At 41.0% G+C, this 9,799-nt stretch overlaps 1 protein-coding gene across 1 annotated transcript; it reads left to right on the top strand.

The window, feature by feature from the left end:
• The first annotated feature begins 3,359 nt into the window (after positions 1 to 3,359).
• dolpp1 (dolichyldiphosphatase 1) lies at positions 3,360 to 9,567 on the top strand. Its single transcript, XM_015943032.3, has 8 exons — positions 3,360 to 3,493; positions 4,145 to 4,245; positions 4,368 to 4,452; positions 5,469 to 5,568; positions 5,773 to 5,871; positions 5,996 to 6,124; positions 6,220 to 6,309; positions 9,502 to 9,567. Exons 1-8 carry the CDS (start codon positions 3,418 to 3,420, stop codon positions 9,536 to 9,538), a joined length of 717 nt encoding a protein of 238 aa, XP_015798518.1. The 5' UTR covers positions 3,360 to 3,417; the 3' UTR covers positions 9,539 to 9,567.
• The last annotated feature ends 232 nt before the right edge of the window (positions 9,568 to 9,799 follow it).

Here is a 9,799-nt window from a genome sequence, read left to right as displayed (position 1 = left end):
GGCTTTGGGAACCAGCTTGTGTGGGGCACAGATGATGATCTGTGCCTGCCAGAATAAATGAATAAATAACCACAAATTGTCTTTGCAGAACAAGAATGAAACTAAACCAAGTACAAAGAAGCTCATAGCCTCTGATGGCATGGATAACTTTAGAACTATTTAAAAAAGATTACCAAAATGTTCTACTGGGAGACTTTAACTCTCATGTGGACAGTGAGACCTGGAGAGGTGTGGTTGGGAGGAACGGCCCCTTGATCTGAATCTGAGTGGTGTTTTTTTATTGGACTTCTTTTCTCTGCATGGATTGTCCATAATAAACACCACGTTCAGGCATAAAGGTGTCCATATGTGCTCTTGGCACCAGGATACTGTAGCTCGATGATCAACGTTGTTGTCGTTTCATCTGATCTGCAGCCACATGACTTGGACACTCGGGTGAAGCTGTCAACTGACCACTACCTGGTGGTGAATTGGCTCCTATGGTTGACTGATTGACTAAGCAATTTCCTTTTCCGAATGTCGGATCCAAAGGTGAGAACTTTAGTCTTGTCTTGATTTAAAAGCAGAAAGTTTAGAGTCATCCAATTTTTTATGTCTTCAAGACAAGCCTGCAATCTACCCAACCGATCAGGTTCATCAGGGTTAATGGATAAATACAACTGAGTATCGTCAGCATAACAGTGGAAGTTTATCCCATGCTGTCTAATGATTTTACCAACTGGAAGCATATATATATATATATATATATATATATATATATATATATATATATATATATATATATATATATATATATGTATGTATGTATGTATGTATAGTAAAACATTCAGTCCAAGCACTGAACCCTGTGATACTCCACAAGTAACCTTGGAGTACGATGAAGATTTGCCATGTACATTTATACAATGAAATCTATCAGACCAACACATTCTCACTCCCAGCGCGTCAAAATCAAACACTTGGTCAGCCACCCTCCACATCAGACCCTTGACGCCAAAAGTGCCCTTTTCGGACTGCAGATCCCAATGCAGCGTACAGCTGACGCGATGGGATGTCCGCTGATGCAGCACAGAACCAGCTCATTTAACCACACGTAAACCTTAACGATTTGCTATTTATAACCTTCCCCTCACCCTCATCCTAACCTTACCCCTCTTGCTACATAAAACATTACTCTCACTGTGATCAAGTGTTTGTTTCCCATGCATTCTGACTGTGAATTTTTGTATTTGCCACCCAAGGGGAACGTTAGAACATACCATCTGGCGAGGGGGAGGTTACAAATACCCTCTACTTTTAACGTCCACCTTGGTAGTTGAAACCTCCCCCTCGCATTGCCTCGGTCCAAACCTGACCAATGACGAGGCGGCTCCTGCCGTTCACTTCATAGAGCCGGCTTTTATAGCGACCGACACATCACTAATGTGTTAGCTAGCAAGAAGGTTAAGGTTAGGATGTGGTGAAGGGAAGGTTAAATAAGAGGATAAGGTTAGGGTGAGGTACAATGAGCTTGTTTGGTGCCCTGGCTGCGGTCATCCCATCACGTCAGTTTTACGCTGAATTGGGATCTGCAGTCAGAAAAGGGAAATAATCCTTTTCTCACATAAGTGACGAAAAAGGGCACTTTTGGCATCAGGGGTCTGACGCAGAGGGTGGCTGACCAAGCGTTTGTTTTTGACGTGCTGGGAGTGAGAATGTAGCAACAAGACAGGTAGGATTTAAACCAGCCTAGCGCTGTTGCTTTGATCCCTACAACATGTTCAAGCCTTTCTAAAAGAACATTGTGATCTACTGTGTCAAAGGCAACACTGAGATCTAGCAAGACTAGAATAAGACACAAGATTCTTATGAGGCCATGAGAACATCATTTGTAACTTTCACCAATGCAGATTTAGTGCTATGATACTCTCTAAAACTGGACTGAAATTCCTCAATTCCTTTGCTGTTGTGTCCTTGGGCAAGACATTTAACCTGCCTTGCCTGCTGGTGGTGGTCGGAGGGACCAGTGATGCCTGTGTTCGGTGGGCTTCACCTCTGTCAGTGCACCTCAGGGCAGCTGTGGCTACATCCATAGCTCATCATCACAAGTGTGTGAATGGGTGAATGACCTTTTGTGTTTTGAAGCACCTTGGGGGTTGAAGAATCCCAGAAGGCACTATACAAATACAGGCCATTTAACATTTAATAGAATAGAATAGAATAGAATAGAATTTATTAAACCCACGATGGGGAAATTCACTTGTTACAGCAGCACCAACACTTAAGCGAATAATTTGAAGAAACATAATAATAAAGGTACATGTATTTATACATATAGGCAGTAGTCTAGTAATGTAACCTTCGACCACTAAAAACCACGAAATAAAAAAGATAAAAAATTGGGTTCCAACACTATGCAGCATACTGTAAGAGACATACACATTCTATGTAAATCTGGTATTGAATGAGTATTGAACACATAATGAATATTGCATTGGTGATATTGTGCAACAAGATAATGCCAGTACAACTTAAACTGAGGATGTATACACTGTTACTGCAGAGTGGATGAATGACCTACGGTAGCGTTCTGTTTTACATCTGGGATGTCTCAGTCTGCCTCTGAAGGAGCTGTCCATGGTGAACTAGGTTGTTCAGCCTATTCCTGTCTCGGTCAGAGCTGCCTGCACCCCAACAGAGCTAACAACAGAGTGATAAAAGGATTTTACCAGCTGGGAATTAACTCAGAAGGACCTTAGTCTCCTCAAGAGGTGGAGGCGGCTTTGGCCCTTCTTATACAGAGCATCTGTGTTGTTGGACCAGTTCAGTTTGCTGTTGAGGTGAACACCCAGGAACTAAAAGGTATGCACCACCTCAGTGTCTGCTCCCTGGATGTTTACTGGTGAGTGAGGAGGAGTGTTTCTCTGGAAGTCAATCACCATTTCCTTTGTCTTATGGTGTTCAAGCAAATGTGGTTGTGCTGTCGCCAATCCACAAAGTCCACGATGACCTGTACTTCTGGTCATTCCCCTCAGGCATTTACCATAAATAGATAGATACTAGTAACAATGTCTTGTTAATTTAATTTGACGAATAAGCTTGCAAGATCTCTTGTTTAAACATTTGTCTAAATTAGCTCAAATTCAAATTAGGCCTTCTTACGTTCCCCTCGGTTGTAAATAACTTATTTTATGATATAAATAATTTATGTATTTTACTTTCTGAATGAGTGCAGCAAGCAGCAGAAAAAATACTGGTAACCTTTTTTCATTCAATAATTCTTCTCTATGGATAAAAATAATTATTTTGTAGCGCCTCGCTGTGATTGGTCGGCTGCTTCGCTGCCGGAGACCGTTTGAAGACACAACTCGACTCGTCATTGGTTGAATCTGGGCCTCGGGCGTTCCACAGAGGCTACCCCGGTTGTGTCCGGGTAAGATGGCGTTTGAAGAGCAGTGCTCGGCACCACCTCGATGGCAGGCCATATCCGTGATACACGTAGAGTTCCCTGAAGGTTAGTAAACTCAGAGCGGTTGTATATTAAGATGTGTTTTGTGGACCGTCTGTTGTTTTGTAAAATTTCGAGCCGTGTGCACGCTTTGCTGCTACTGAATGGCCACAACCGCAAACGCTTGCCAAATTGTGAGCTCCTGGTTAAATGAGCTCAATGGGTGTCTGCAAAATTGTGAGGCAGTTCCGCATGCGCAGTTTGTAACAGAGCTCACAATGAAGGCTAACTAGCCGCCTAGCCTCCGAGCTGCCTTTATGGGCTTTATTTTATTTCAATAATGATTTAATGTGCCATGTCCTGTAATGAATTTGACAAAATTGTATACAATGTTAACGTTACCACATTTATAGCTAGACTGTAAATAATAGCCGTCTTCTCGTGTAGCATTGTGTTGCTAGCTAGCGTTCAGTTCCATGGCCTGGAAAGTCTTAACATGAATCACGTGACATTTTACCGAGTTTTCTAAATCGATAGGATAAAATGATGTCTCGAGTCAATTTGACCTAGACTAAACTACGCCGTTTTGCATGTTTTAAGGTAATGTAAGTAACAAAATATGTGAAGCGTCCGTATTCACCTGGAGTCCGCCAGTTCTGAATGACTTCACCAGTGTTTTATGTGTTATAATATCAGATCTATGTCACCATGTTTTAGGTGACCTCACAGGGAAGCTGTTGGCCTACATCAGTCTCCTACCCATCGCTATTTTAGTGGGTTTTGTCACACTCATAGTGTTTAAACGGGAACTGCACACAGTGAGTCTTATTATTCATGTACATTTTGTTGTTCTAATTGGTTACTTCTCTGGCACTTTTGAGTAGCAGTGTCATAAAGCAGCAGATGTTTGTGAGGGCTTATTGTTGTTTTGTTTAATCAGATATCATTCTTTGTTGGACTCCTCCTGAATGAAGGAGTGAACTGGCTGCTCAAACACATTCTCAGAGAGCCACGCCCTTGTGCAGGTAAGTGAAGGAACAAGATGTTTTCCTTAGATGGGGGTCGGAAGCTTTCCCTAAAATCTACATCATAACAACATAATGGGATCTTGGAGGATTCAACTCTTTCTTTTGCATAATTTATGCTCTAAAGTTCTCATGCATTTTGTGAAATCCTATTTGTGAGTATAGTAGAATTTCATTATACTTGAATAATAATAAGTTTTATAAAGCGCTTTTCACAACAACTCAAAGATGCTGTACAACTAGGAGATAGACAAGACAAATAAACGCAATGAGAATAGGTTAATGTGATTCTAATATTTTGTTTAACAGGTGAGTTTTTAGTGCATTTTTGAATTTTTGTAGTGAGTCCGCATTGTGGTTGTGTTGTGGGAGAGAATGCCATAAGGTAGGGGCAGCAACAGAAAAAGTTTAGTCTCCGATGGTGTGGTGCTTTGATGTGGCAACCTGAGAGAGCAGGCTGGAGGCAGAAGATCTGAGATGACGGGAGGGGTGGTAATGACAAAGAAGGTCAGAGAGATGATGGGGCAAGGTTAAGAACTTTGTAAGCGATGAGTAATATCTTGAACTGAATACACCGTTGACCTGGAAGCCAGTGAAGATCTTTTAAAACCGGGGTTATGTGTTACCTACTACAGGTGTGTGAAAGAAGCCTGACAGCTGAGTTTTGAACATACTGAAATTTTTGTATGTGTGTACGAGGTAGATTATGTAGTAGACTATTACAATAGTCAATTCTGGATGAGACGATGGCATGGATGCTATTAAGTACAGTGAAAATCAAAAAGTAGTTCACATTCAAGTCGAGTAAAGCAACAATAGCTTTTACAGCAGAATTGATTTGATTTAATATGCAAATGTTTTTAAATCAAGTCTCTTTTTTTGTCTGGATCTAGTAGTTGTGCAAACTTACTTTAATAGACTCACCCTGACCAAAGTGATTCTGAATTTATATAGCAACCTACAAAGAGCTCCGTATTTTGTGTTAATTCTTTGTGTATGATCTTGTTTTCCTGCAGGGGTTCACCCAACTGTGCACACAGAATACGGGATGCCCTCTAACCATTCCCAGCTTACCTGGTTCTTTGTTGTTTACTTCTTTCTTTTTCTATATTTAAGGTGAGTTTGATTTGTTTTTCTTACATTTTTGGGGGGTGGGATTTCAAAATAAAATAAATGGCTGCATTTTAAACGCAGTGAATTCATAGTCATGTGCATCTGGTGTTTTGATGGTTTATTTTTAAGGCCAGTACAGGGATGTTTTTAATCATTTAATCGCCTTTTAAAGAAATGTAGTTGAAACCTAACCTGTTGATCTTTCAGAATGCATCAAACGAACAATGCTCGATGTGTGGATCTGCTGTGGAGACACATACTGTCTATTTTCCTGCTGGGCATGGCCTTGTCGGTCTCATACAGCAGGTAATTCACCTAAATGTAGATTTAAAGTGAATTAATTTCTTGTAAGGATTTGCTTCATAATGCAGGATCAAAGGGAACTTAAAAAGATTATTTTTCCTTTTTCAAATCGATTTTTGATTTTCAGAGTTTACCTGTTGTATCACACATGGAGCCAGGTTTTCTATGGTGGAGTAGCTGGCAGTACAATGGCTATATTCTGGTTCTTCGTCACACAGGAGGTGCTGACACCGTTATTCCCCAAAATTGCAGCATGGTAAGTAACAAGTAACACTTTCATTTTACTGACCTCTCTTTGTGACTAGGTCTAACCACTGCTCAATCTTTCACCTGCTTCTCTACATTCAATAGGCCAGTATCGGAGTACTTCCTGGTGAGGGACACAAGCTTGATCCCCAACATCTTATGGTTCGAGTATACAGTGACCCGATCAGAAGCGAGGTGAGACTGTGCTAAAGCCTGGGGCCTTTTACTCGGGGTCTTAGCAATTCCGGGCCTGAACGATTTTAGGAAAAGATTGAATTGGGATTTTTCTAGCAGAAATTGCGATTCCAGTTCAGTTTACGATTTTCTTCAATAAGGCCCAACACTAGCCTGCCAAGCCATCCTGTATATGAAGTGAAAAGATGGTCTAGATTCTAATTTAGTACACCAAATCATTCACTTTAATATTTACTATCTCATACAATAAAAACAGTTAAAGCTATTAATTTTTTCTCCCAATATCTTTTTTTTTATGTGCTTGTGAAGCAACTTGTGATTTTTATCTAAGGTGCTTCATAAAAAACATGCTCTTGTTCTCCAAAAATGCAAGGATGAAATCTGAAGGTAGAAACAGCTTTCAAATGTTTTAAATAACAAAGTGCACACAGTTTCCCCTGCATTATCAAAGCAGGCTGGCTGCACGCTTTTCCTCACTTAAACTCTGCTATAAATCCTAGCTTATGCCGCAGTCAGCTCCCTGAGAGATGCACGCATCGAAAGAGACGCTCTGACACGTTAGCTTGTTTGAACTAACGTGTGCCATCAGAGAATTCAAACCATTTTTAAAATAGAAGTTGAGCTTTCAAGTTAACTAAAGTGTGCGACTCCGCACTCGCGCTGATGAAGCATAAACCAAGCTTTAGAAATCAGCCAGTTAGTAGTTGAAATTGCAACTTTGGTCCAAAAACGATAGATCGTTCAGCCCTATCAGAAAACCAAACTTGTTTTTTGTAAACGCGTTAGTCTGGCTGAAGATGAACTGCTTCTAACTGAGTTGACGAACCCAGATAAAATTTGTTATGAAACTGATTTCATCTGCATGTAAATGGCTCAGTTGAGCTAAACCGTCTACTTCCAGAAGTAGGGCTGGACGATAACTACACGTATGTACAGAAACAAACGTCACATGTATTACATGAGTTACATTTTTACGTGATTCAAGGTGGTACAGCTTCTTAAAGGGACATGAACGCTGCTAGCCTACACACCTTTTCATTTTTTTATTATCACATCTATTGACGCGGGGAAAATGATCACGATAAGAGTCAGAAATTTCGATAATGATACATTTTTGATTTATTGCCCAGCCCTATCCAGAAGTGACAAGACCACTTCAGCAATAATATCCCCACAATGTAACACCATCACATCACATCAGTATGTACTAAGTAGTCTGTACTGCAGCATTGCTGTTCATTCCTTCGGTCACTGAGCATATCCTTTTTAACTCGGTCTGTTTCACTTCCACTAGGGGAGTAAAGACTCCTAGAGTATTGCCGTAGGTTGGCTTTGATATGCATGTGAACACTGGCTGGTTCATATCCAGCTTTTGTGACTCTTGATACAAACCTAATCTGGTGTTTTTAAAAATGTTCTTTGTGGTAAATGTTGTCACCATCTAGGGTTGGGCACCGATTGGAATCGGGACTTACTGTTAGTTTTTCCTGGCATCGTTCAAAGTTATTATTTTTTTATTCCCAGTTCCGATCTCTAGAATGCCGACCGGAAGAGGAATCCACGGCCGATCTCTGTGGAAAAGTAAACGTGATCTGCAAATTGTGATCAGTGTTTTTCAGAGCTGATCACACCAGCTGTCTGTGTGCAGCACCAAGTCCCCACTCGGAGCGCAGCAGCCAAATATAAACAAACGCGTCTGCCGGACTTTTACTCCGTAATGTAAACTTTAACTCCTGCAGCGTAGAGGAAACTTGTTACAATACGTCAACACGGTGGATTTACTAGAAGCTTTAAAGAACAAACTCTGGACGGTGAGATGTGAGTTTGTCTCACTGCAGAAATAAAAACGCACACGGAGTGTCAGGCGCAGCCGCTCACCAACAGTGTGTGTGTGTGTGTGTGTGTGTGTGTGTGTGTGTGTGTGTGTGTGTGTGTGTGTGTGTGTGTGTGTGTGTGTGTGTGTGTGTGTGTGTGTGTGTGTGTGTATCAGAAGGCTGAACAATAACCTGTAGAATAACTAAAGTCATCATGCTAGAGCAGCTTTCTCTGTGGAGGACCACACCAGCTTCTGCCACAATAAATAATAATAATAATAAGTCACACACAAAGCTGTGAACATTTAAATTTCCTTTCTGAACTATTTCTGTTGAGTTTTAATGTTTAAAATCTGTTAGATTGTTACTGACAGCAGCTACATTTAAGTTTCACTTCCTGTTCTGAATGAATGCTGCTGCAGCATGGAGGTGTAGTTCTCAGTCATCCTGGACATGATCATCCTGAGAGTTTCAGCTGAAAACAGCTGGACGTTTCTGGATATGTTGGAGACATTTAGCCTCTCATCCCAGAGGCTTCTTCCAGACTTCGGTTGTGGTCAGAAACAAACACACTGGTTGTGCTGCAAGTCTTTTTCTTTTTGTCTCCAAAACATGTTTTTGTCTAAATGAAGGTGATGTTGTTGTTCATAGAATTAAAATTCATGTTGAAGTTAAGATTATTTCATCAAGTAGGACCTGCAGTTAGCTGGCTCTTGTAAAACATGTCAGGTCTTGAAAGAATCGGAATCGGAAATCGATAGGAACCGAAATCGAAACGAGGAATTGGAATCGAAATCATTCTAAATCAAACGATGTCCAGCCTTGTCACCATCACCTGTTTGTACTGATGATTTAATAGAAAGTTACAAACTTGCAAGAAAATGTGCTAAATTGCATCTAGATCACTGATAATGGAACTTCTTCCTGCTGGGTTTTTGTTTGCAGGAGAACTGATGAACACAGGAAATCATTCATTAGTTTTAGATCAGCGTTTGTGGAGACGTTCTACTGTTCAGGACTTTCACATCTGTGTTAATGTTCCCACAGTTGCTGTTGTTGTTCAGAGAGAACTGCTTTCATGTCGTGTCTCAGATTTCACTTTTCTGTGCCATCCACTCCTAAAACATGATCTCCAAAGTATGCCGGATTAAATTCAGCGAGTAAGGAGGGCAAAAAGCTTTCCGGGCGTGTTGCTGTCTGTTAGTCGAACACAACTAAATGGTGCAACACTTCCAATGAGCTGCTTCCGCTTTCTGTTAAAACATCAGCACTCAGTAAACAACTTACTGATTTATTTTTCTCCCCAAAATAAAAAGATCTTTGCAAGCAGATGCCTCCATTTTAGATCAGTTTCACAGCTTATTTCTTTATTTTTCAGGAACAGACAACGAAAGCTCGGAACAAAACTTCAGTGATCTGTGAAACCGAGTCCTGGACCAGCGTTGAGCGGACGCACACACAAACACACTCTTCTCATGTTTCCATCCACAAACAGAAACAAAAACAATACAACACACTGGAGAACCATCTTTTGGATTGACTTGGTTGCAAAGGAATGTGGGGTAAAGGGTGGTTAAAGAGGGCCTGACTCGAGCCAACCAGACCCTGGAGCCTACAGCCTGAGCGAGTCCGTCCACACGCCTTTCCTCCTTGTACAGCTCGCCTAAAATGCTCCT

This window comes from Nothobranchius furzeri, chromosome 6, assembly GCF_043380555.1.
Source record: "Nothobranchius furzeri strain GRZ-AD chromosome 6, NfurGRZ-RIMD1, whole genome shotgun sequence".
NCBI classification, from domain to species: Eukaryota; Metazoa; Chordata; class Actinopteri; order Cyprinodontiformes; family Nothobranchiidae; genus Nothobranchius; species Nothobranchius furzeri.
Note: the sequence above shows the minus strand (reverse complement) of the source record. Positions and strands in the feature narration are given on the sequence as shown.